This window comes from Mixophyes fleayi, chromosome 4, assembly GCF_038048845.1.
Source record: "Mixophyes fleayi isolate aMixFle1 chromosome 4, aMixFle1.hap1, whole genome shotgun sequence".
NCBI classification, from domain to species: Eukaryota; Metazoa; Chordata; class Amphibia; order Anura; family Limnodynastidae; genus Mixophyes; species Mixophyes fleayi.
Window position 1 is genome coordinate 210,956,787 of NC_134405.1, and position 27,987 is coordinate 210,984,773.

At 37.6% G+C, this 27,987-nt stretch overlaps 2 protein-coding genes across 5 annotated transcripts in view; one reads left to right on the top strand and one right to left on the bottom strand.

Annotated features, from left to right (window-relative positions):
* Positions 1 to 20,429, top strand: part of CHPT1 (choline phosphotransferase 1) — a 37,841-nt gene extending 17,412 nt beyond the window's left edge. The window contains exons 4-9 of one of the 2 annotated variants that reach the window (XM_075209283.1): positions 2,588 to 2,672; positions 7,434 to 7,565; positions 11,525 to 11,683; positions 13,861 to 13,986; positions 15,853 to 15,963; positions 17,500 to 20,429. In XM_075209283.1, coding sequence (XP_075065384.1) covers positions 2,588 to 2,672; positions 7,434 to 7,565; positions 11,525 to 11,683; positions 13,861 to 13,986; positions 15,853 to 15,963; positions 17,500 to 17,544 — 658 coding nt within the window. In that variant the 3' untranslated portion in view covers positions 17,545 to 20,429. Of the gene's footprint in view, positions 1 to 2,587; positions 2,673 to 7,433; positions 7,566 to 11,524; positions 11,684 to 13,860; positions 13,987 to 15,027; positions 15,440 to 15,852; positions 15,964 to 17,499 lie in introns of those variants that run through there. The other variant, XM_075209284.1, reaches the window with a different exon arrangement.
* Positions 16,920 to 27,987, bottom strand: part of SYCP3 (synaptonemal complex protein 3) — a 746,653-nt gene continuing 735,585 nt past the window's right edge. For 2 of the 3 annotated variants that reach the window (XM_075209286.1, XM_075209285.1), the window contains exons 7-9: positions 21,124 to 21,222; positions 17,726 to 17,830; positions 16,920 to 17,579 (exon numbers count right to left, since the gene is read on the bottom strand). In XM_075209286.1, coding sequence (XP_075065387.1) covers positions 17,526 to 17,579; positions 17,726 to 17,830; positions 21,124 to 21,222 — 258 coding nt within the window. In that variant the 3' untranslated portion in view covers positions 16,920 to 17,525. The remainder of the gene's footprint in view (positions 17,580 to 17,725; positions 17,831 to 21,123; positions 21,223 to 27,987) is intronic. The other variant, XM_075209288.1, reaches the window with a different exon arrangement.

The following is a 27,987-nucleotide window of genomic DNA, read 5'->3' on the forward strand; positions in this document are numbered from 1 at the left end:
GGCATTTTAGCCCATATTTCTTTGCAAAATTGCTCAAGCTCCAACAGGTTCGATGGTGATCGTTGATGAACAGCATTTTTTAAATGGTGCCACAGGTGCTCAATTGGATTGTGATCTGGACTTTGACTCATTTCCATTTGCCATTTCTGGACATTAACCTTTTTGGTGGTAAGCCACTCCATTGTGGCTTTTCCTGTATGCTTTGGGTCATTGTCATGTTGGAAGATAAATCTTCCAAGTCCAAGAGTTCTTGTAGACTTCAGCAGGTTTTCCTCCACTATTTCTCTGTGCTTTGCTTTGTCCATTTTCCCCTCTATTTTTGAGCTTTCCAATCCCTGCTGCAGAGAAGCATCCTGATAACATGATGATGCTACCACTATTCTTCACTGTACCGATAGTGTTTTCAATGTAATGTGCAGCGTTAGGTTGGTGCTAAGCATAGCGCTCAGAGGCTGAAAAGTTAAATTTTGGTCTCATCGGACCATAGAATGTTTCCTCACGTCTTTGGCAAACTGTAGCTGGGTTGTGATGTGTGTTTGTTTCAACAAGGTCTTTCTCTTGCCACCCTCCCATACAGCCTAGATATATGAAGCATGTGTGCTACTGTTGTCCCATGCACACTTACTCCCATCTCTGTCATGGAATACTGTAGATCCCTTAAAGTTAATATTGACCTCTTGTTGGCCTCCCTTACTACAGATCTTCTCGCCCAGACACTCCGTTTTGGAGGACGGCCTGTTCCATATCTTCATTTTTGTATGATGAACATAACTGTAGATCGGAGTATATCCAATGCCTGAATGGTACATCTCAATGACCTTGTCCCTGATCTGCTTGGAATGTTCTTTTGTCTTTAGTTTGTAGTTTTTCCTGCACTAACTCCACGGGGGAGGTCACAGACAGGTATATCTATGCTGTAATCTAGGCCTGGCCAACCTGTGGCTCTCAAGGTGTTGTGAAACTAAAATACTTTGCATACTATGCCAGTAGCCAGCTAATAGCTGCAGGGCATGCTGGTACATATAGTTTCACAACACCTGGGTATCAAGCTGAGAGTTTTCTGATGGGTTTGAAAAACCCATCAGATTCTAGCTATCATTTACTTAGTACATTCTACAAAATGATAGCTAGAATCTGATTGGCTGCTATAGGCAACATCTCCACTTTTCAAACCCTAAGCTTGATACATTTACCACCTGGAGAGCCACAGGGTGACCAGACCTGCTTTAATCATGTGACACGCCTTAACTGCACACAGGTAGACTCAAATAAACTATGAATGTGACTTGTAAAGAAAGTTGGTTTCTTCAGAGGAAATCTAGTATCGGGGTAAATACTAATGCAATCACTGTTTTCAGTATTTTTTTACAATTAATTGATTCATTTTTGGCACATTATTGAAGACTTTGTGTCGATTAGTGGGATACATTTTCAAATAAATTCTTCATGGTTCCATGTTTTAACACAGCGAAATGTGAAAATGTTAAAGGGTGGTCAATACCTTTTTTATAGCTACTGTATATGCTGCTTTTTTCTCTCTCTGGTATTCTCAACACACATTTATATAACTCTTCAGCAACATTTGAGGAGCCAGGGCTATATGCCAGTAATGGTATAGTTGGCAACTCTCCCGGAATGTCCGGGAGACTCGTGAATTTCTGGGAGTCCTCCCTGGAGAGCAGGGCAACCTCCCGGATCCCGGCCTGTTCAGGAAGTTGAATGAAGGGGGCGGGGGCTCCCTTTCTGGTATAGGCCAAACTAGTAATGACAGCTTAGGGGGCGGGGCCAAATGGCACAATTTTCCAAGCCCTGTCCCCAAACTCCCACATGCTCCCCAGACCTCCCGGAAACCGAATTTACAATTTTGGCAAGTATGACTGTTTGTTAGTATGTATATATGTAAAATTAATCCTCTGCACTCGCCATGTACAGATGCGGAGCAAGATTTGTCAGACCAGGTGACATTTTTCTGATCTTTAAGTCCACTGCTGGGAGTGCTACGTGTTCATAGACACATACTGCATACCACTGTTGTAGCGCATGGTTATTTGAGTTACTGTTGCTTTCCTGTCTGCTTGAACCAGCCATCATCGTCATCAGATATTTATATAGCGCCACTAATTCCACAGCGCTGTACAGAGAACTTGCACACATCAGTCCATGCTCCATTGGAGCTTAGTCTAAATTCCCTAAGATACACACACAGACCGACAGAGACTAGGGTCAATTTAATGGCAGCCAATTAACCTACTAGTTTGTTTTTGGAATGTGGGAGGAAACCGGAGCACCTGAAGGAAACCCACACAAACACCAGTCTGGCCATTCTTCTCTAACCTCAGAACTGCTGCTCACTGGATGTTTTTGTTTTGCACACCATTCTCTGTAAATTCTAGAGACTGCATGAAAATTCCCTGATCAGCTGATTGAGATCAACCATCATTCCACGGTCAAAGTCTCTTGGACACATTTTCTCCCCATCCTGGTTTTTGGTCTAAACAACAACTGAACCTCTTGACCATGTCTGCATGCTATTATACATTTATTTTTATATATTTGTTATAATCTAATATTGTTTTCTTTTGTAAAGGATTGACGTAACAGAACTTCAGCTTTCTGTAACCATGGTCTTTTTGCTGTCAGCATTTTGCGGAACAACTGTATGGGACTATGAGGTAATATGTTGAAATCCTGTCACTCCATCCAAGATCTATATGCTACATGTGTTCTGGGACCCAGTTAAAGGGGTTGAGTCATAAAATGAAAATCCGCTATTGTAGTGTTAGGACTAGTTGATGGCATTTTAATGTGCCTTTAGATCACAATGGAAGTGTGTGTGTGTGTGTGTGTGTGTGTGTGTGTGTGTGTGTGTGCAATGTATATCGCTCACTTCTTCCCCCCCCCCCCACCCCCCAGGAATATGTGCATATTTCCTCTTTCATGCTTTGCCTGTCAGCAACCTCATCAGCATTCTGCCGCTCCATTGAAATAGTTTTTAAGGCAGGTCTTCCTGCATTAAAAACTCCTCTCCCCTCCTTTGCATGAAAGGGAATGTATTTGCCAACTGCAAGCATGTTTTCACCTCCGTATTCCTGATACTGGTAAGTAAGCATGGGAAGGAGAGGACTGGCTGGTGATTGGTGGAGGGACTTCCTTGCACTGTAAGCAGTCTATGCTGAACCAGAGCATAACTGAAAGCTTTAACCTACATCTGCCTCTATAGGCAATTCCATGGAGTCCAAAAGAGAACATTATTTATTGGTGTAGGGTCATTCCACATCAAATCAACATAGGGTTTCAGATTGTAATGAAATTTAGTATAATAAATGCTTTCATGGGTATAAAGAAAACAAGGCAAATTTTAGGCTGATATTTATACTGGTTTTGAAGTTGTATCCCTTTTTAAAGCTGCAATTTTTTAACGAAAAATTTGCTTTTAACGTGTTTTTTTTTTGGTGTTTTTTTTAAATTGCATTTGTAGTTCACCTAATTGAGCTAGAGAGTTGGGCAAAGTCTCATTTGAAACCTCATTTAATGGGCTTTCATATGATATATAAGACAGCAGTATGTTTAAAAAAAATTAAAACTAACATTTTCAAAATATTGATTTTCTCAAAGCAATTTTTTTTTAAAATTTTTGAAAAACATCTCAATAATTCATACTGTTGTTACTAAATCGACAAAGTTTTATTTTGGGATCATCTGCTACAAGAGCTTTCACTTTGGACCGTTTGTTAAAATAATGAAAATCTAGGCCTGTTCTTCGAATTTAATTTATCATCTTAAACAATCTGTTTGTATATTATGTACAATGACACAGTATGTTAATACTGAAATATTTAAAACATATTTGTGATACTTAAAATATGTGGAAGACCTAAAATTAAGCTTACTGCATATCGCTTATCATTTGGTGCTGCCGTGCTGGGTGGATGGTGTTACTTGATGGGTTGGAATTGCATGAAGGCTTCATTTGTTTTTAGTATTTCCATGTCAGAAAGGGTGTACAGTCCACCTATTGGAGTTAACAGATTCACCTTACACAGAACATCTACCATAGTAATCTATAAAACATCCGGCTTTATTGGGTATGAAAAAGATGGTGATGGAGAAATGTCACTTTCACTCCATCAATGTTTTCATTGTTCTCCAGAATAAATGCGAGACACCACTTCTTGTCATAGACGGCAGTTGCATAACCTCTGATGTCAGCATGTGGGAGCTGATACTACATTATCTTGAGAAACTGAACAATGACCCTATTGCTCTTTTTGAAGTGTCCCACGTTGTTTTCTGCAGCTGGCACAAACTTTTGCAATTTTTGGCATTTCAAAAAAAAAATATGCACATCCATTTTGAAACCATTCTCAACCCTTTCTTATTAGAAGTATGAGTAGCCTTTTTAAATGGGTTGAAACAATGCAACATATGGTATCTGTCACTCTCTCTTCCATCTTTATTCTTCTTTACTTCTTTAAACTAATTTAAACAACAAAGCGGAATCGAACTGGGCTGCCAGGGAAATCATTCCCATAAGACTCTGATTGGGTTTGCCCATCACATGCTCCTCTGACCCGTGGATATCCGCTGCAGCCTCATGGGCTGTGCCTGGTCTTCTGTGCTTGGCCGGGTGACTGAGGCTTCTTCTTGTGAGTACAGTGTTGCTCCCAGTCTGCTGAGTCTCTCCCTCCCAGCACCACTTCTCCAAGTTCCTATTCCTCCCTGCTCCCAGCACACATTCTCCCAGTCTGATACTCCACTGTAATTAAATACTCCTTTTTCAAATGTGACACAAATGGGTCAGGGAAAGTTTGGGTGAGCTTAAATTAGTGACCAAGGGGCTTTTCTTCACTAATTAAAGTCCACCCAAACCTAACCTGACCACTTGTAGTTGGCCAGGAAAGTGTAAAAGGTGGGCCTACTCAACACAACTGAAATGTCTTTTCAAGTAGGGTATCTTTTCATAGAAGTTTACACGCTTGCGCAGAAGTGAGAGCAGGCGCTGTCTGTAAAATCTCATCCCCAAACAGACCTAAAGAGGAATGTGCATTCCTCTAATAAAGTGAACTGGAAAAAATATTGTTTTGTTGAATTTCTCAGATGTGTAGTGCCTCAAAAAATACAATTTTCATGAATTGCTCAAAGTGAAAGCTCTTGTAGTAGATGATCCCAAAATAAAACTTTGGGGATGTATTACCAACAGAATGTACAGTTTTTTTAGATGTTTTTCAAAAATTGTCTTTTTGAAGCAATCAAAATTTTGATTTTGAAAATGTTTCATTGTTATTGAAACATACTGCTGTTATATATCATATGAAAGTCCATAAAAAGAGGTTTAAAATGAGACCTTGCCCAACTCTCTAGAATTAAAAAATAAATAAATGTTGAAAGCGTTGTTTTTTGTTTAAAAATTGCAGCTTTAAAGGCATAGAACTTCAAAACAAGTGCACATATCGGCCTAAGATTTTTTTATTATTTTTTTTTGGGGGGGGGGGGAGGGGGGGTTCTTTACATCCATGGCAGCACTTATTATACGAAATTTAAATGAAATTGTGAAATGTAAGGTAGAGTTTTTTTCTAAAATTGTGTTTGATTTTGATGTAGAATGACCCTGTATTAAAATCAGACATTTGGCCCACTCATTAAATTGAGTACTTTTATGTTTGCCTGATAAAATTCCTTTAATGTTTGAAATGAGTAGATGTGTTAGCATGCATAGTTGGACGTATAATTTATAAAGTGTTTCACAATATTTTTGGTTGTTTGTGTATGCTCAATCCCCTTGGTAAAAAGTTGGAAAGTTTGATGCTCTTCAGGGTAGCCCACACACCCTATTGTAGAAACCATGGGGTATATTTACTAAACTGCGGGTTTGAAAAAGTGGAAATGTTGCCTATAGCAACCAATAAAATTATATCTGTCATTTATTTACTACATTCTACAAAATGAAAGTTAGAATCTATAGGCAACATCTCTACTTTTCAAACTCACAGTTTAGTAAATATACCCCCATGAGTTCAGAAGCTGGTATTGTCAGAATTCACACACTTTTAAGGCATTGTTTCCGAAACTAGGGTATAGTTGAGGCATTCATTTGTTTCTTTTTACTTCCTGCTGCCAATGGAATTTTTCTTGAGACTGGACAGAGTTTTTCAGGTAAATTATCTTGTTAATAGATGAAAGATGCATGCTTTAAAAATAAGAAAAATACAGATTTATATATATTGGAGAAGAACTGAAAATGAAGTTTCACTCCTAAGCAAGCCTTGCCTCTGGGGAAAAATTCCAGTTGTAGTCACTCCCCTGGGACTCTGTTACTTACTTTACGATTACTACTTCAAGTAACAGAAGCCTCTATTATCTAGCCTTGCAGGCGCTGTTAAGGTGGATCTACCATCTAAGAATCCAAATAATCAAGGGAGGAGATGACCTTGGAAGCAGCTCTTGACTGGACAGGTATTGAAGTTGTCCATTCAGGTGCTGCTTTTGGTATACATTCTGTTAATAGTTGTTTCTGTTGTACCCAGCATCTTCATTTCTACAACCTTTGTGGAGATCAGAAGATGGCAGCTCCTGCTTCTCTTCAAGCAGCGATATTAAAGGAAGGGCTCCTGCTGAGCACAAATGGATTGATCCTGTTGCTAAAGCTGCAGTAGTATCCATTTTGGATATAGACGCACATATGTGGCCTGTTAGTACAGTCAGATGACTACATGCAAAAGCTAAAAGCAATCCTCTATCGACCACATTTATAGGATTCCATGATAATCCAATCAACTTTAATGGGATCCTTCTTGGACATCGCACATCTGTTAGGGCTACATGTAGCAATAGCGGGCAATTTGCTGATATCACTAGCATTAAATATAGAGGAGGTCATTAATGAAGAAGAGATATATATATATATATATATATATATATATATATATATATATATATATATATATATATATATATATATATATATATATATATATATATATATATATATATATATGCAAAATGCTTTAGGTATTATTGATAGAGCAATATTCTGTCTGCTTCACTATATCTAGGGCTCAATAGCTATGTAAATCCATAGTACATCTGTTTTGATGGGACTTCATGCTTTCTTGTTTCTTTTCTATTTGGAGAACCTAAGGTAGACAATCTATGTGTTAATTAGACCTTATACCCATTGGTGTTTTTCATTTCCATTTAAAAAGCCAACTTCAAATGCAAACATTCCCGAAAAGCATTATTCACATTTTTACTTGCGTTCAAGAGCTCATTGAAGGTCAGCCCAGTATATTCTGACAATGGGTTCCAATGTAAGAGGCATGTATTTTAAGTCTTTTATGATCACTTCTAGAAATTCTAAATTTTATGTTGAATCAACAATCATCTGCAAATGTGCTGAACAATATATTTACACATATTTTATTTTTTATTCCAAGATTCCTATGACTGGACTACCACTGAAAACTATTCCTCTCATGGGGATCGTGTCGGGAACAATATATTCCTGCAGTAACTATTTTAGAGTCATTCTCAGTGGTGGAGTAGGCAAAAATGGATCTACTGTAGCAGTAAGTAGATTGGTACCATATATGTTATGTGCTTTCATATGTACATGTTTCTAATTGTCAATTTTGTATCTATATACTAAATAAAAGTAGCATGTACAAAATTGCCTACGACCAATTACATCAGACTTCACATCCAGATACACCTCCAAATTCAAACACATTCTACTGAATCTCATACCCTGCTGATCCTTGCTGCAGGTTATACCTCTCCTCCTTCACCTTGGCGCTACACTGTCTCTATTCCAGCATGCCTCTACATGTGTGTCGAGACACTGAATGGAGACTTGGTTGATTCTTTTTTTCTTTATCAGCCATTCAGTTATAGATATGCTAAGGTGTTCAGGATTGTCTTGTTGTATTATCTAATTTTAGCCAAGTTTCATTTGGCAGACAGATGGCCTCACTTTTTCTTCTATGTAATACTCTGGTATAAAAATAAGTTTATAGTGGCCTCCATTATTGTGAAGTGTATTGTGGTTGAAAAATAACCTGAATAATCGCCCCTCCCCTGATTTGCTTCACGGTCCATAAGAGGCTCTGGGGATACGCTGTTTTTTTTGTTTGTTTTTTGTCAAACATGGCATTGTGCATTGAGGCTAAACAATTTGAGGGAAGATACTTTCTCTTGGCCACCCTTCTTTAAAAGCCATACTTGTACAATCTTTTTGTGATGGGAGACTCATGAACTTTAAAAGTTGCCATGTTGACAGTGTTGAATTCCTTTCTCAAAAAAAATCAATATTGTCCATTCCAACTGGTAGATGTTGTAGCAAAAAAAGTTTACTGTTTACAATTTCAGTTACAGCAAATAGTAACAATGCACAGCATAGTTTTAATACTACCTGCTAACCCATGATTTCTCGGCAGACATAGCTCTTGAATGAAGGCAGGCGAATTTTATACATTTTTACAATGGTTCTGTCCTCACAGAGGTCACATGAGCAGTTTACAATGAATCGGCATACACTTTACAGATCTTCTTTCTCTACATGCGTAGCAGTCAATTTGAGGTCAACTAGTTCCGCATTTTTGTCACAGTAGTTTATAAGCAATTCCTCAATAAACCATATGTATATTGACCCTAGAATAGAATATTGCAAATCAGGTTGCACACAAATTGTATTGTTTTTATAAATACAACTTCAACAGAGATTAGTAACATCGCTGGATGCAACTCTTTGATTTTGTAAGATTCCTCATAGCATCACAACGCTCTCTGTCAAAGTCGCATACATTTACATGTAACCTCATTAAGATATGATTTGCTCTGCTATTCTATGTGAATAAGCCATAAAAAAATTAAAAAAATTGCCAGATTAAAAAACAAAACACTACTTTTGTGAATTGGGTCTTGGGTGTATAATTTTACCCATTATTTATCTTGCATGTGTTAAGACACAATGTTACCTGTATTACAAAGTATTATTTTAAATTCACAGTAATATAACAAGTATGTTTACATATACATACACACAAACATGTTAAAAAGTACATACAGTTTTTTATGCACAGTCATGGGCAAAAGTTTTGAAAATGTGAAAAAATATTTGAGTCGAAGTCTGCTGCCTCAGTTTTTATGATTGCAAATTACATATACTCCAGAATGCCATTTAAGAGTGATCAGATGAACTGCAATTCATTTCAAAGTCCCTCCTTGCCATGACAATGAACTTTTGAATGAATCCCCAAAAGAACATTTCCACTGCATTTCAGCCCTGCCACAAAAGGACCAGCTGACATCAGGTTAGTGATTCTCATTAACACAGGTGAGAGTGTTGATGAGGACAAGGCTGGAGATCACTCTGTCATGCTGATTGAGTTAGAATTACAGACTGGAAGCTTTAAAAGGAGGGTGATGCTTGAAATGATTGTTCTTCCTCTGTTAACCATGGTTACCTGCAAGGAAATGTGCAGTCATCATTGCTTTGCACAAAAAGGGCTTCACAGGCAAGGATATTGCTGCTAGTAAGATTGCACCTAAATCAACCATTTATCGGATCATCAAGAACTTCAAGGAGAGAGGTTCACTAGTTGTGAAGAAGGCTTCAGGGCGCCCAAGAACGTCCAGCAAGCGCCAGGACCATCTCCTACAGTTGATTCAGCTGTGGGATCAGGGCACCCACTAGTGCAGAGCTTGCTCGGGAATGGCAGCAGGCAGGTGTAAATACAGTGAGACGAATACTTTTGGAGGATGGTTTGGTGTCAAGAAGGCCAGCAAAGAAGCAACTTCTCTCCAGGTAAAACATCAGGGACAGACTGATACTCTGCAAAAGGTACAGGGATTGGACTGCTGAGGACTGGAGTAAAGTCATATTCTCTGATGAATTCAATTTCAGATTGTTTGGGGTATCTGGAAAAACGCTTGTCCGGAGAAGGAAAGGTCAGCGCTACCTTCAGTCCTGTGTCATACCAACAGTAAAACATCCTGAGACCATTCATGTGTGGGGTTGCTTCTCAGCCAAGGGAGTGGGCTCGCTCACAATTTTGCCTAAGAATACATCAATGAATAAAGAATGGTACCAAAACATCCTCCATGAGCAAGTTCTCTCAATCATCCAAGAACAGTTTTGTGACGAACAATGCCTTTTCCAGCATGATGGGGCACCTTGTCATAAGGCAAAAGTAATAACTAAGTAGCTAGGGGATCAAAACATCAAAATTTTGGGTTCATAGCCAGGAAACTCCCCAGACCTTGAGAACTTGTGGTCAATCCTCAAGAGGCGGAAGACAAAACAAAAACCCACAAATGCTGACAAGCTCCAAGCATTGATTAGGCAAGAATGGGCGGCCATCAGTCAGTATGTGACCCAGAAGTTGATTGGCAGTATGCCAGGGTGAATTGCAGAGGTCTTCAAAAAGAAGGATCAACACTGCAAATATTGACTCTTTGCATAAACTTAATGTAATTGACAACAAAATCCTTTGGCCCCATCACAGGTATCCTCCTCTCTGTAAAAGCATCACTACACTACCAGTTTTTGTTGTATAATTTCTGCTACTGTCTGAAGCACTTGTTTAACGTGACTCAATGTACACCCCCCCATGTCTTTCCTCTCCTTACTACCCTTAATATCATATATGTTTCTTAATTTTGCTTCTATACCCAGAATTTCATTCAAAATTGCATTTGTTAAAAAAAAAAGGGATTTTTATTACAACTCTAATACCTTTCCTTCTTACCTTAATCTCTTACATTTTCATTAGTGTTGCCATATTGAAGATCCATTCTGACAGAGGGAAATGAAAAGCCTTCTACATATGTTCATCGCACCTCACAGTAGTCATCCTTCTCTATGTGACACTTGTTTCTCAGTACTTAACACCAATATCATATGACAGATTAAATGTAAAGAGACTCTTCTCTTTTAAATACAACTGCAGTTCCATTTATTAAACCCACTAATTTAGAGTTTAAAAAAAAATAGTGATGTTAAGTCATCTGTGAAGCGGAGACTGAAAATGTGTCAAATCACAAAATAATAATTTTAATGCAGTAAAAAGAAAAAAGTATTTAACTTGTTTTTAAAGAATAAAAAACATGTGGGACTGCCAGTGTACTATATACCCTCAAGCAATACCAATTAAGATTAACTTCTGTCTTCTGATAAACCTGCCATAGCACTGCTTCTCTATGACAAGAACTTACTCCAAAATAAAGTTTTAGAGGATTACAGCTACACAGAATCCCAATCCCAGAACAAAATAATCAAATGCAATGTAGTCCGCTTATTCATTATATTGCGAAGTACAATGTAAAAAAGGATCATTGTTACTACATATTGCATAGAAGAGAGAATTTGTGATGACTTACTTTATTAATTATCTTGGTAACTTTGGTTTTAGCAGGTGGCCTACAGTCTGAAATGAATACAAATTTTACAATCGCTATTTCTCAAAAAAAACAAACCAGGCATCATACTAAGAATGATATAATAAATATCATTTTATCCTTTTTACAGGGAACTAGTGTACTTTCTCCTGGCCTACATATTGGACTGGTTCTTATACTGGGATTAATGATTTACATTAAGTCAACAACTGACTTATTCTACAACCATCCATGTCTTTACACGTTAACATTTGGGTTTGTGAGTGCCAAAATCACCATCAAGCTTGTGGTAAGTATTTCTGTTTAACACTATATTATGTCCATGGTTTATGTACATGCATATTGTAGTGTCAGATGTTCAGAGGTGCATGGGACTAAAACCTTTTTAAACTGATCAGTGAAGTTCTCTTTTCTCATATAGTTGTGACAAGTGTCATATGTAATAAATGGAGTGTACAAATGTTCCCTCGTGATTAATTTAAACCATAAAGAAGGCTACAGTGAGCAGTACTTTCATTGGAAAAATCAGTTAATGATGGTTGGTTGGACTTTTGATGTGATATTTACACTTTTAGGGGCATATTCAATTCTCGCCGTTTTCCGCGGCGTTAAAACTACTACCGTTATAACGTAATAACAGTTTTTACGCGCACTATTACCGTAACAACCGTAATAGTGCGCGGAGCGCGAGATTTTCTGCGTTTCTGCCGACAATTGAATATGCCCCTAAGTGTTATATTTACTAAACTGTGGGTTTGAAAAAGTAAGGATGTTGCCTATAGAAACCAATCGGATTCTAGTTATCATGACCCTTTGTGGCGCCTTATAAATTAAAGATAATAATAATTTGTTTAGTACATTCTCCAAAATGACAGCTAGAATTTGGTTGCTATAGGCAACATCTACACTTTTTCAAATCCACAGTTTAGTAAATATACCCCTAATCTTCCTCTTCTGATTTCTCCACCGTTCCACAAATCTACCCACACTTCTAGTGTGCACTGCATTAATGTGACCCAGTGTTCCTTTCATGGACTGTCCTTTATGGGGCAGGAACACCTCCGTTGTAGCTGTCTGTCCTTACTGCTCCTCGAGGGATTATTGCAGATTCAGCAGAAACAATACCTATAAAAGAACCTACTATACCTCTTTCTTTTACCTTTCTTAGCATATAGCTACATATGGCCTGCGGACTTGCAGACCACAATAACAATATTCTTATCCTTGGGACTAGCTTAACTATATGGTGGTCTCAAGACCTAACTACTTTGCCCATATATCCGATTCTTTCAAAGTAGCAAAGCAATATCCTAATAAACCTAATGATTAGGACAAGTAAGAATGTAATAACTTACCCTCTGTATGTTTTATTTCCCGCTATTCACTAAATGGAAGAAGAGGGCCTCAACCCTTCCTTGCTTCACCCTCGGCTTTGTGCTCTGGCGCACAAGATAAATGTCAAAAGCCCTTAGAGCATGTTGTGTCATTTGCCTGGTTGCTGGAGAGCTGGAATACAATGTGTCCTTGCCTGTTGGAAAGCCAACACTCCCAGTAGTAGAGTCATTTAGAGGACTGGAGGGAAAGGAAACTGGGCTGCGAGAGTTTCTCCTTCCGTCCCTTACATAAACCACATTATATATCACCTATATATGATATTAACAGTGCAACACAAGCCCATTACTATGGATTACGTCCTTATATAATATCATTAAAATCTGTATCTATATGAGAACCAGTGGGAAAAGTGGCACCAAGAACCCATGAGGCAAGGAAGTGATGTTTATAAAGAACCTGCAGCTGAAGGATGTTCCTGATTTGTCTTTAAAATGTTTGCATGTGATATTTTTATATTGAACACTGAATTTATTTATTTTTTTAAATTATCCTTTATACATAAAGCACTGTAACAAAATATTGTAAGTTTGGTCTGCTTATTCTTGTTTTATTTTGTAATATGAATCAAAACTCCCACTTTACAAGACAACCAATTTATATGCAATATAATTGAATTTGCAGACTCTGGATGGTCAGTCTGTTTGCTGTGCAACATTTTTTGATTCATGGAAATGTTCACTTTTATTTTTGTTGGTTAGCCACCAAGTTTATGGATAGGACTCCGCAAGAATGTGCTAATAATTTACAAGGTTATAGCAGCACTGAGCAATAAGGCATGCTCTGATTCCAACAATGTCGGGCAAGAGCGGAATGGATTTTAGAGGTAACATTTTCGTGCCAAGGCCTGACAGAACACATTTTGTCTTATTCTTTAGTTATTGCTCAGTGATCCAACACGGAATCGGGCAACATTGGTTTAACATGGACGTTTTTAAAAACAAAGCAAAACCTTTCTGGTTGTAAAAGTTGATATGTAGTGTTCAACTCTTAGTCCACTTAAGCTGGCTCAATTGTAGATGAGCGACAAAATATCTACATTCAATAACTGTCATGCTTTCCTTTTTCTTTCAGTTGGCTCATATGACCAAAAGTGAAATTTATCTTCATGACACAGCATTTATTGGACCAGGTCTTTTATTTCTCAATCAGTACTTCAATAGCTTCATTGATGAATATATTGTACTATGGTTAGCACTCGTAAGTATTTTTTACAGAAGTAACGGGCTCAAACAAAGTTTTCAATTTGTATACAATTATTTAATCATAATTTCTTTATTCATATAGCGCCTTTCTCCCAGTAGAGAATAAATCACTCTGCTTTGTTGCAGAGGGTGAGGCAGCAGTCTTGGGCACGCGGAGTCCCTATTTATGGAATCATTCACATCAGTCCCTGCCTCATTGGAGCTTAGTCTAAATTCCCAAAACTCACAAACTAGGGTTCACTTTTGTTGGAGACTAATTATCCTACCAGTACGTTTTTGGACTATGCAGGAGAAAACCAGGGGCAACCCACACAAACACGGGAAGAACATACAAACTGCACACAGATGGCATCGTTGTGGAAAACGCACCCATGATCCCAGTGCTGTGAAGCAGCAATGCTGACCACTGTGACGGCGTGCTGCCCATTAACACATCATTATTGCTTACTCTGTGATGGTTTGGAAGCTGCTAAACATTCAAACACCAAACTATAGCTATCGAGACGAATATTTTGGGAAAAGAATTCTGTGTATTACTAAAACTTTGAGGCCTGTCTAAAAGTAAAGCCAATTGGTTCTGCTATTGGATGTTTATATGAATCAGTAATCCTATATTAATGAGCTAAAGAATATGTTATATTTGTACTTAAATGAAGTCTATTCACCTTGGTCCTACATACTTTCAAACCTATCCCTTTTTCAAAAGGATAAGCTTAATACTAGGAAGATTTTTTTTTTTTTTTTTTAAATAACCTGCAGCCTTAGGTTAAAAAACCAGCTGAACCACTGCAGTATGCAAACCCCTTTTGATCCTACCTGATGTGGTGAAGGGCCAGGGTAAAAATCAGCCAGCCCCAACTCTGTTCAGAATATGACCGTGGGATGGGGAAGGAAAAAAAAACAAAGTAGAAACTTAATGTCGCTTCCAAGGTTCTTTTCATTCTGTAGGAAGATGGTGCCATTATGATCATTGTGGCTATTGTCCTGCAATATTAATAAACTGATTTTATTTCCATCCTAATCCTTGAAAATGCAGTGGCCCTTTACTATGGTTACAAGGAACCAGAAACAGACTTTTCTGCTGTGGAACCTGGTTGAGGGATTGCTAAGTCTTCCACATTGAGTAATTATTATGCATTATATTTACATTTTATATACTGGCCCTGTTTGGTTGAAAAGTCCAGCCAAGGAAATATATGGGAAATAATAAATGTAAAAAATGAGCCAAGTATATAGATAAATCTAATCACTAACCAATCACTGTAGGATTGGTGGTATCCACGAGGTGTTTGCAAACATAAATATAATCAAACCCTATTTACAGACACATTGAGCATGAGGTTCTGAAATTGAAAAGCTCCCCAGGGCATTCAAGGCATATAATGTCCTAATCATTTGTCTGCACTGTAGCTAGTGAGTTTACAAATCAAAATATGGCCACTGATGCGCTTTTCATGTTACGTAACCTTGTATATTAAAGCTGCACTACCACCTACATACAAAAGATTTTACTTACATGCTCCATCCCCTAGTCACAGCATTGGGGCAAAACAGCTGCCTATAACAGCCTGTTGGGGTTCTGGTTAGGGGCATGTTTTTGACAGTTTGGCAAAATCTTTAGTGCAGCTTTAAGTTTAATGGCTCTTTTTAATGTGTTTTTTGTTTTTTTTTACTTTATTATATAAAGAGAAGGACTAAATTATTACTACATTTGTGCTTTGCATTTATTTTATTGATATTGAATATTACAAATTTGTGATTCACAGGTCATTATAAAACTTGTTCAAAATAAAATTTGTAAATTATTATTAAAAATATTCATGCATTGATTTACTCATATTTTTTGTTTCTTTTTTTGTAGGTTATCTCATTGTTTGAGTTGTTGAGATACTGCATAGGTGTTTGTCTACAAATAGCAACACATCTGCGAATATCTGTCTTCAGAATCCCTTCTAGCCCAGCTACTGAGCAGGTTCAAAATCAAAATCATAGTGACTGATTACTTAAACAAATGGAGGAAAAGAAACAGGGAGGGAGACAAATAATCCATACTATTCATATGGTACTGAGGAAAAAAAGGATTTAATCAATGTATTTTAATTTCTTTAACAATCCTATTTTCAAATGACAAAATACATTATCAAAATGCTGGAGCTTTGCTAATTTAGAGTTGTGGCTTTATTTGAATTGCATTATTTGGGACATGCCATCTGTTTGTGTCTCCCATACTCAATTTTGTTACTTGATATAGTAATCCTAGTGGTTGGTAAAGAGAATCATAAACTACACCATATAAAGAAAAAAAAATGCGTAACCGTTTTTTGTTGTGAATATGCATGGCCTTTATTTTTATTCAGTTAATTGATTTGAATTTTTGACAATTAATTGAATTATGTTTCTTCTCCTCCATGTGAGCAGTTCTAAATTTTATAATTTTTGCAATAAGAGGAAATTTATTTTAATCTTTCTATTTATTTGGGGAGGACTATAATAAACAAGGAGGTGATAAGCTGTTGAAAGTTTCTTTTGCAAATGTTACTTCTTTTCATAAATGAGGTGTAAGACAAACCAGACAAACTTACCTTTTTTTTTTTTTTCCCCCCCGTTGTTTGTTGTTATTCATCATTTTCTGAATAATAGTTATAATACAGTTGTACATTATTATTAAACTGAGAAAATAATATTTAATCTTTTTATAATACAAAAAGCCATGTGGTATTTGCCCTTATTAGCATGCTCAGATGAGCTGAATAATTTATTTTCGCTAAAAAAAAAAAAAAAAAACACAGAAAAAAAACTTACTCATTGACATTAATTGTTTTTATGTTTTAATAAATGTTTTACTTAATATGGGCAATTGTGTTTGTTTAAAATTTTGCACACATAAGAAAGCTAGTAAAAAATACTAACATCTTGTTATTGGTATTAATTCTTAATTATTTATTAAAGAAGGAAATAAATACATAAACACAACATGCAGTGTAAATACGGTCTTCCATTATGTGAACTTTTTTTATGTTTTTCCCCTCAAAACTCTTCAATATATTCAATATGTATTTCACTGCATGCTCTGAAAATTCACTGTTTAACAGCATACACAAGTACAACAGTATATATTACAATGCAGGAGATATCTAGCCAGCTATATCTGAGACATAGTGAATGGGGAAGAAGCACACAATTGGTCTTTGTATATAATAAGATTATTTATTAAGATAACAAAAAACAGTTGTGTGCCTCCTTCGCTTTCACTATTTGTGTGTGTGTGTGTGTGTGTGTTTGTGTTTGCGTTGCACAATCATTTGACTTATTGGTGAGGTTTTTTACAGCATGTACTGTATACAACACATAATACTAAACTGTTTTACAACGGAAAGTTACTGTTGTGTTTTGTTTAACATTGCACTATTTCAAAAAGTACACTCAACTAATTAACTTTGTAAAATTATAGCTTGAACTGCAACTTTTATATTTTTGATGGATAATAATTTAATTATATGTCACATAGGTACAAGTTATTCCTTCAGGGACCCATCAGAATAACATTGACTGAAGAGACTTTCGAACACTTGCCATCTCTTGCTGTTGCTGGCAGAAGATAAAGCATGAAATAAGTTACACTATATTTTTATATTTATCTCCTATTTTCATAATAAAGCTTAGAGACAAAAATACTTTGATCAATGAGTCACATTACAATGGAATGTTTTATTTAGATACACATTTATACTTACAGTGTCCATCAATATTTTCTTTTGTAGCATAGCCATTTCCTTCCTCAGTTCATTTTGAGCATTGGTTAAGAGGTTTTCATGACTCTTTTCTAATTCATGCATGCTCTGGGTGAGAATTTAAAAATATAATTTTTTGTGTAAGTGCTGACAACCAATTGGCCCCTCCCCCAGTATTTTTTTGTTCCCTCAAGGCTATGCTGATTCTTAATTCTGATTTGTACTCAAAACTGTAGTTTATACATACACAAGATGCATCTGTAATGAAAATTTCAAGAGTGCAACTGAATGTGAAAAGTCCCATAGTAATGGGACCTTCACACATAGCTCAAGTATATCCTTTTAATAATTTTAAGCAATAGTTTGGGACAGATTCCTTCAACATTACAGGATATCAGCTGCATTGTTGGTACTGAACTGCTAGTGTAACCAGGTTGTAAAAGTAAATTGCAGAGATGTCCGAATTCATTTAGATGAAAAACTAGAAATAATTAATTGAACGAATACAGTCAGGACACAATAAGAGTGTCAATTATTTACTAACAAATCATCAATGTGCAGTAACCTACAGCAACCGGAGATGTTCTTTAATTGTCTAGCTTGCACTAGGAACTGCCAATATACTGGTATAATAAACATTGGACTGAGGTAATATGGCTATCTTTGTTTTACTGGACTATACAGAGCTCTGATGTAATTATGCTGCAATGCTCCTTTAGAGAGAAGTCTGTCTCTAGTGGATGTAAAAGAGAACTACTGTGGGGGGGATATAGGATGAAGAAGAGTGATGGAGTGGGGGAGAGATCAAGATATAGGAAGAAGAGGAAAGAGTGGAGCAGATGGAGATAGAAGAGGATGGAGTGGGGAGATTATAGGTAACTGCACATTCACAACATGCTTGTAAATTAACCCAATAGAGATAAGCACTATTTATGAAAACAATAAAAAGTTGCTATTATGCGGACAACAAGACTAGACTTAATTGAATAGTAGACCCTAATAAACTCAAGATGCCCCCATTTTAAAAGTTACAACCATCTTATGTGAAGTTGTTTAATTAGATGTTATGGGTCACTTATTGTTGAAATCTCCACATAGCAGCATTACTTTGGTACATACACTGTCTAGTGTAGTGTGTGTGTGTGTGTGTGTATATATACAACAATTATTTGATTTCTAATTCTTCTGTTGCAAGTTACAAGGCAGTATGCACTCAGGATATAGCTCTGTCTACAGCATTGAGTCACCTGGTTGACCTTATGCCTACCAGTAGTGTAAATGGCTTTCAGCATGGAAAGCTCTATTGTGTGAAAGATTGCAGTGTGCACATGCTGCATTAGTAGGGTTCAAGGCTGTGTGCGGAGAGCACATGGACATGAAGTGTGCAACAGAGGAATTTCAATATTTGATATTCTACTAGAAAGTACCTACATCTAGGTAGGGATTTTAATAATTAAAAATGACTCCTGGTTTAATTAACTTAAACCTATAGGGCTTGATTTATTTAGGAGTGTAAATGGCAATTACGAATGTACATGGTGTATAGTGTGCACACTCTGCACATGCCCAAAACCGGACTATATGCCATACAAAGCCGCATATTCCAATTCATCGTCGAGCATAAAGGACCCTTACTACAGCCTATGATTTCAGAGGTGGAACGGGGAGGGGAATGGGAGTATGCACACACATAGCCCATGTACAGTAAGGGTGTGCTGAGCTCCAGGGCACACAGTATTGTTCGATTCAAGCTTTGGGAATCTCTAAGGTATGTATTTTTTCAGTCGTAACACTTGCACCAGCTATAGGTCTGGTGTAAGTGCCAATTACTAGTGATGACAGCAGTGTATACATGTAGAATTTTTTTGCAAACAGGAGCAACTGTAAAAATGTATTCTGTACAGTAAACATTCAGAACATCCTAATGTATTATGGGGGGGGGGGGGGGGTAAAAAAAAATTAATGTTTGTCATTAACTATATTATTAATATTCCACATATGTATTGGCCGTATCCTGTAGTGCTTTCTGTCAGAGCAGAGCGCACCTAGACCTGTATTCATCAACAGACGTATCTTCACATCCACTCCTTGTTGAATACGGACGTGCGTATACCTAATGTATGTGTTTTTTAAAAATGTACATTATGTTCATTTTGCGTTCATTAATGAATCAGGCCCATGTGGTCCACAAATGATGTGTATACTCATTTATGTAAATGTGGCCTGTAATTCTTTAAATATGCTGATAGATGGCATTTCTAGCAGGTTTTTTGACATTCAAACTCCTAAGCTTTTCTTTTGTAGACTACTGTATTTTTTTCACATTCACCTAAATTTTCTGCACATAACATCTGATTATAAATTTGCCATTCATGACAGACACTTTAGATACTTTACAGAGCAGTGAATTCCAAATTTCAAGCATTTTATGTCACCACCACAGAAGCTTTAAAGTTCGTCATTACAGCGCAGTAATTATGAGATGTGTAGAGTTTAATGTAAATTACATCTATTCTGCTATCGTACCCAATACTTTAATGAGGAAGGAAGTCAAAGCTACTGCAGAAGATACAAGCCAAAATAGACCAAAGAAAACTGATAGGCCAGAGTTGTTTTGAGAAAACAAAACGGACAGATTTCTCATGAATGTATTCATATTAACTATTTGGACCATTGGACAAATGGAATAAAATTACGAAAATACATGTGCATTAGTTTGTAATATTTATTTTTAGTATTTTAAACATTCATGTATGCACCAAAACAACACCTCCCTCCCCTAGACCTGCCCAGTGAGCCAAGTATGACAATCTCATTAATGATAATCTTAAACATTACAATAGACCTATAACACAGCCGAGATCTGAGACTGCCTGGAAGTCTCATACCTTCATTGATACAGCAGCTACAATAGAGGACCAGGGGGTAAATGTATGAGCCTCCGATTTCTGCAAGTCTTCGGAAATCTATGACTTTGCAGTGAAAATTTAAAAGCGGCGATGGCTTGCGTTGCCGCTTTAAATTTTCCCTGCAAAGTCCCCGATTTCCGGCAACTTGCAGAAATCAGAGGGTCATACATTTACCCCTAGATCTTTCACACACTCTCACTGGCAGAGCTGAGGATTATTTTAGATAATGACTTCAGGTGTAAAATATTAAAGTGAATAAAGCATGCCTTGCTCTATTTATAATGATCATTATTTAATAAGAAAAAAAATGTAATCTCTCCCTAATCAAAATTGTACTTAAGATTTGGTATTAAAAGGCTTTGATAGCCTTAAGTATCAGTATATGCAATTGTTGCTTCTGCTTTCAAATCAAACTATACATATTGATTAATTTAAGTATTTGTTCATGTGTATAAATGTATGTCTTTAATAAACAGTCATAATGTGAAATACCTTCAAGAACTGTTCATATAGTTGCTTGATTGTTTTCAGTCTCTGATTCTGAACTATTCTGGCCTGTTGAAAAACCTTCTGTTGCTGACGGAACATGTTCTAAAATGTAAGACAAAGAGAAATAATGATTTTAAGTTGCTGTAATCTGTATCCCACCAAGTCTAAATTAGTTTTATAATGTCAAAAAGCTCCAGCCAAATTGGACACAATCCAACCACTTGGTGTACAGGCTGCTTATGTGTAGTCAGTAAAACCAGACAGTTGTCATCTTCGACAACATTTACCAACATGCTGCATGATAATCCAATCATGCCTTTAGTATGTCAATGTGTGTGGCCAGCTTTACAAATCAAGATAGTTGTTTTATCTTTCATTTACTTGCCAATGTGTCAGAGAGAATAAGAAGTTTGAATGTAATACTTATCATTTAGATCCCTTCCAAAGGAAATGCTGATCAAACTTGTGTATATATTGTTTTGATCATTGCGTAAGAGGCTATGGTTGTAATCTGTTTTTGGTGTATAATTGGGGTTACATGCTAACTTAAAAAGTGCAAAAACAGGTTCATGCCCTAGCTTCACTCCCTTATTAAGTGGGATTCCATTATCCCAGGCAAAGAGCAACTAGTCAGCCTGGAGCCAAAACAGCAGGGGTCTTAGGGGTGTGTTTGATTCTGAAGGGTCAGCCCCTTGTAGACCAGCAGCCAATACAGAGGGCACAAAAATGCAGATACCACCCATAGCCCACCATGGGAATGATGGGGGAGTAGAGAATTTAAAATAGGGAATTTGTTACTGGGATGCCAGACTGTATTTATTCATTAAGATGAGCTGACTCCATCAGTAGATTCGCAAATCCTGTAACTCGGAGTTGGCAAGCTAGAGTAAGGGGACTTAGAACAGGAGTCCTGTCACGTTAGTAGAGGGTACAAAAACAGGCAAGACCTCAAAACAGATTATCTACAAGTTTTGCAGCTCCCTGATACTGTTTGGTAAGGGTCTCTAGTGACTTGCCAGGCCATTGTGTTAAGTGTTTTTAATTTATTTATTGTTGTATTGCGTTCTATTTATTTTGTAATATAGATACAACTGTGTCTTCAAATAGTTTCCTTGCCTGTATGACTTGGGAACCTTCTAAAGGGCCCAGGATACCCCTATAGCTATGGCTGGATTGGCCGGTCTCCTGCCATGTATAAATGGAAATAATTTTTTTATTTACAATATGTTTCAACAGTCTCACAATGAAGATAGTTGTCGAAAATAAAATAACTTGTTTTTACAATTTATGTTGTTGAAAGTTACCTCTGGAGACCACATAACTTTTTCTATCCCCCACAACCACCGGGCTGGTGTGAGGGATGAAGGAAGATTACAGGAGCCAGTGAAATTTCTTGACATTGCTTTCTCGTCTGCACTGGCACGCATCTCCAGACGTTCGGAGGTGCCGGAGGGTCACTGACTACTATCCAGTAACTTCAAAGTGTAAAGGCGGAGTTTTCTACCCAGTGGAAAACATGCAGTCGCCATCAAGTCAACACATAATGGAGCCGCAGATGGAAAGGAATTCTGGAAACCACTAACCCTATATTTCCACCCTCCTTAACACATATACCACCCGACATTTGCAATAGCGTATACTTCAAACCTTGATTTCTGCCTCAAAGGATGGGTACAATTATTTTCATTGCACAGTCAAGTATATCAAGTCTTCATCAAATGCTCCCTCCAGTAACAACATAGAACTAGTGTTTAAAATTTTTGTCATTCCTCTTTTATGCACTAACTCCATTAGTCTTGGTGCTGAAATCTTTACGTTATTAGTTTCTCCTGATGCAGTGGTTCCCAAACTCTCAGTTCAAGGCACCCTTAGACTCTCCATAATTTTTTCAAGACACCCATAAGCCAAAATAATTCCCGAGTAATCACGTTTTTTAAGTAGTTGGGTCAAAATAATATAAGTATTTAGGCCCCTTCATCACACTGTCCCCCCTTCATCAGTTTCCCTTTCATTACACTGCCCCTTTTATCCCAGTGCTGCTCCTTCATTCCTTTACTTACATTTTACTTGGCAATCTTTCTTCTGTTTTCTCTTTTTCATCTGTCTTATTATTTCAAGCTCAAGCTCAGGCTCCTCTCTGGGCCGTGCCTCACTAAAAATGTTGGACGTAATAATGTAATTCTGGACACTCAGTGCAAAGGGTGGAGGTTATAGGGGGCATGGTACCGCTGCCCCGACTCAAAAGCTGGTGGATAGCAGGTAGAGGGGAGCGCCTCTCAGGCTTGGCGCTCCCCCATCTTGCTTATTGATGCCTGTGGCACCCCTGTAAGATCGCAATGGCACTGATGAATGGTCCCCTCACCTGCCAGCAAACACGTAGATGCCTAAAGGCTTCTAAAGATGCATAATTGTAGAACTTTCAAATGGCTAAAGCAATCTGTCAGATTCTTTTGCCAATGTCAACCAAAATTTTAAGCAACTTTGGCGAGACCTTACTGAACTCAAAGGCACCATGGTGTAGAATGATTAACAGTTCTTAAGGAGTTATATAACAAAGTTGAAGGACACTACCATGGTTTTCTGACATCTCTGTGTAAGAACAATAAAAACCTACAAATTACCAGTGATCAAGACGCAACAACTTACAAATTATACGCCTCTTGAAAATAGGGATGAGGAGCTTTATTTTACAGACTCTCTTACTGTAACTACTCCTGTTGCCAAACTGTAGACTCCAGCTAATAGTGGAGAAAGCATGCTGGGATTGGTTCAGTTACATTTCCTGAAGCTAGAGCAGCCAGACTATGCTCCAAGATACTTAGCTGTTCATTGCCATGGTGTCTTGATGCCATGTAGACAGATTTCTGTAGTGATTTCGAGCCAGAGCTTTGGGTTCGTATGGTTGTGGGGATAGCTGGATTGTATATTAATTGTGAGAGGAGAAACAATTTAGAGCGCTGCAGAAAAATGGATAAATGTTAAATGCAGTGCAAGTAGGCTTAAGTATCATAGGTAACCCATTAAGGAAGCCCCATTGATCTCTCAAATTGTTTATTTTTCCCCCACTATATCTATATTTAATTGACTGTTTATTTGTGTTTTTGATTCTTATTCATTTACCTGTTTGCCACATCACTCCAATTTCAATTTTCTAAAGATAATCTGCATGAATCTACTTGTATCCTAATCCTGCACATTATAGCCTTTATTTCACAAAATTACACATACCCCATATTGTTAGTACACTTTAATTCACACCAATCTCCTTCACAAATTTTCACCAGCTACACTTTATCAGCTTTCCCATCCATATCATCATATCTTCATACATATTAACACACACACAGACACACACCATTTCTCCATCATATTTACCCCTATCTGCCCTCCCAAGTTTTTCTCATACTAACTTATTCGTCTACACACAACCATCACTAGTTCCTTTACAGCCTTAGATTATACCAATCATCACTGTTGTCACATCGTTCGTACTAATTATATTTATCACCTTTCCCAAGCACTATTTACACAGTGAATGTGCCCATACAATTCCACTCTATGCTCTTTTCCCCCAGACTCCCTTCTCACCCCTCATGTATCACACTATCCAAATGACACTTGCTGTTCATACCTCTTCTTTTCTGTACCAAACTATTTTAGCTATCTACATTTATGATTCTTGTCCACTTTTATCCCATCAGTCTAATTTAGATACATCACCTATTCCGTTCCACCATATTTATAAACCTCACATCCATATCTTCACCTGTTTAAGACCTATTTTTTAGCTCTCACTATCAAAACCACCATCTTTATTCTCATTTTGTTACTATTTTCAATTAAATTTTTACATATCCTTTATACTCTTGTACTTTTTGAAGCGACATGTGCATTCCGTTTAATCCACATTATGTTTTTACATTTTGTATTTCCCCATACTACTAATCAGTGGTCAAAGTGGAGGAAAATGTAAGCGAGTAGGATTTGATAGATTTTCCACCAAGGCAGTAGAAGTGACGGTATAACACCATTTATCAGCCCACTTCAAAAACTGTTTATAAGTATCTGAGCTGTGATTGTACCTTCCAATCAGATCAACAGAAAACAGATTTAATACTTCCTACCAGGTTCTTGTTTGTCATTGGTTGATAATTTAATCCAATCAAATACAATTACACTGGGTTGAATGATTTTCCACTTGGACACTCTAGGTTTTGTATGGACTTCCCCTGTGTCTTCCTGGCAGCTCCTGTGCTGATCTATTGATTGCTGACCTTCATTGTTGTGTATAATGCTGGGAACTCCCAGTATTCATGAAAAGTAGCTGACCAAAAAGAGCCTGTCTCTTTGGGCCATGAGGAAGGACAGGAGGAGGGAGCTGTGATTCTCCTTATCCTGCAAAAGGCCATGAGCAAATTTCCTAGAGTTTGGAAGCTCTGTTTTCCCCTGAGTCTCGGTATTTTAGGCTTTTCTTAATTTATGCAGAAGGAGTGGATTAGGAATTAGGCTAACCTTTCACTGGGAGCTATCCTCATGAACAGACCATTAGACGTCAGTAGGACGTAAACACAGGAGTGTCATTTTTGTATCTCTTCTATTACTTCTTTGACATCTAAGCAGAGGAAAGACATCATTTAATAAGGCAAATGTCAGACGGGTGGAGGAAAGTTGAACAGGTTCTACTTTTCCCTCTCCCTGCTCTGTCATGCAATTTTGAACGATTGCCATATGTACGGCACCAGTGTCTCTCCATAGAGAACAATAATCTCTGTGAGATTCCATTGCGCCTCACACTCAACTGTCAAAAATGAAATGGAGGCGAAATGGAATTAATTTTTGCCCTTAATATTTTAATTTGATCCAAACACAAACATACATGGCAGGTTCTGACACAGATTTACTCAGACTTGACAGGACCCTTTGGAGTTGGGAGCTTCTACATCAGTATCCACAAGGAGTGTGACAGGTGGTTGACAATAGTAGCTCACACTACTGCACAGCTGGAGCCCCGCCCCCACTGATGACAGGTCATGTGACTGCCCTGCACTGTGCATTGCTCAGCAATCTACACTTCTGTACACCCAATATCAGGGACTCGGGACCCGTGACCAACATCCCCCACCCCAAAAAAAAAACAGTCACACAAAACGATCAGTTCTGCTTGGGCAGAACTGCAGCCTATTTGTTCTTAATCTATATGCAAGCAAAAAAATTGCTTGCAGAGACTGCAGGAACAGTGCGTCAGTATGTCATACTGTTTCTTACCGCCACACTTCGTGCTCTGGTACTAACCCTTTCTATCTTTAATCTTGTCTATTTTGAAACTAATTATTCACTCTTTCTTTCTTGACACTTTCTTTTCAATTGCATCTACTTTACATTCAAAACTTGCTTTACTTAACACCCTCCTTCCCTCTCCAATTCCATGACTTGAATTACCTATCATACTTAAGCCTACTTGCACTGCATTTAACATTGATACATTTTTCTGCAGCCCTCTTAGTTGTCTCTCCTCCAAAACCTCATCAAGATTCCAGCTCCCCCCACAACCATATGGACCCCAGGTTCGACCTCCCAACAGAAATCTGTCTACAGGACTTCAAGACATCACACAAAGCGCTCCACCTTGACGAACAGCTAGGTATCACTTTTTATTTTTACTTCAAGGATGGAGGACACTGTGTTGAAAATGTGTTCACCCCCAACAAATACATCTTTTACCACTTGCTCATTAATGGCTCCTTTTCCAAGACTACTCTACCGAATTGAGCCACAGGTCTCAGGCACCCAAATGCACAGCTATACCTGCACAGCTAGGATCATCAGCTTCCCAGACTAGATTATATCCATATATTTATTCTCTTACCTTAGACATGCTCAGATTGACTTGGCCATATGGTCCTTCCATTTCCTAATATGGGATGATCTAGATTGGCCTCTCAAGAAAGCTCCAGTGCTTCCAGGAGAGTGTTTCCCCTACAATATGCCCACATAGTCAAAGATGAAAGCAATGCTTCACTATACATGACAAACCAGATAATAGAGCACACATATGTACTATGTGGCCCCCTTTTCGGAAGTTGCTAGATGCTGCTGCAGTGTATTAAGGCATCCTTTCTTTTGGCCAAAAGTTTATACATACAGGTACAAACCTGGCAAAATGCTTGGAAGAGTGATTACATACAATAGCAACAAATTAGTTGTTCTACGAATACCCTAATGTGTAACAGATTTAATGCGTGGTCTAAAATCAATTCCAAAACTCTTGGCCTCATTGCTAGAGATGCAATTTAAAATTTTAAATTAAGCTCTTGTCTCTCCACTGTTATATGGCAGGTTAAATTAGTCTGTTATTTCCTCCTGTAATAATTGTTCTACCCCCAAGAGGTTGAATGTTTGTTTATGGCAATGTAAAAATACAGAACAGTTATGTACAAAGTGCTGTATATGACCTAGTACACAAGTTGACTGGGCACTAGCTCTCTTCAGACCATATCTGTAACAAACTGTTTCAGACTTTGTCATCTGAAGTTTATAAGAAACCATAAAACATTAAAATAAAAAACACTTGTATATGGTGAATCAAATTATATTTTTAAATATCAACAAACGTCTTTGTAATTTGGTGTAATTGTTATAGTTCTCTAAAACTATAGACAATATAATAGTAGCAGGGGCGGATCTAGAAAACTGTTGTACCCGGGGCGATTTAAGCCCCGCCCCCTTTCTAACATCTAAGGCTGCCGGCGGCTGCACACTATGTGCAGGTCCGCTTGGCAGTGACAGTGTGCTGTCCGGCCGCTCTGATTGTGTTTAAAACACAATCAGAGCAGCCGGGCAGCACACTGTCCCTGTCTGTCACTGCTG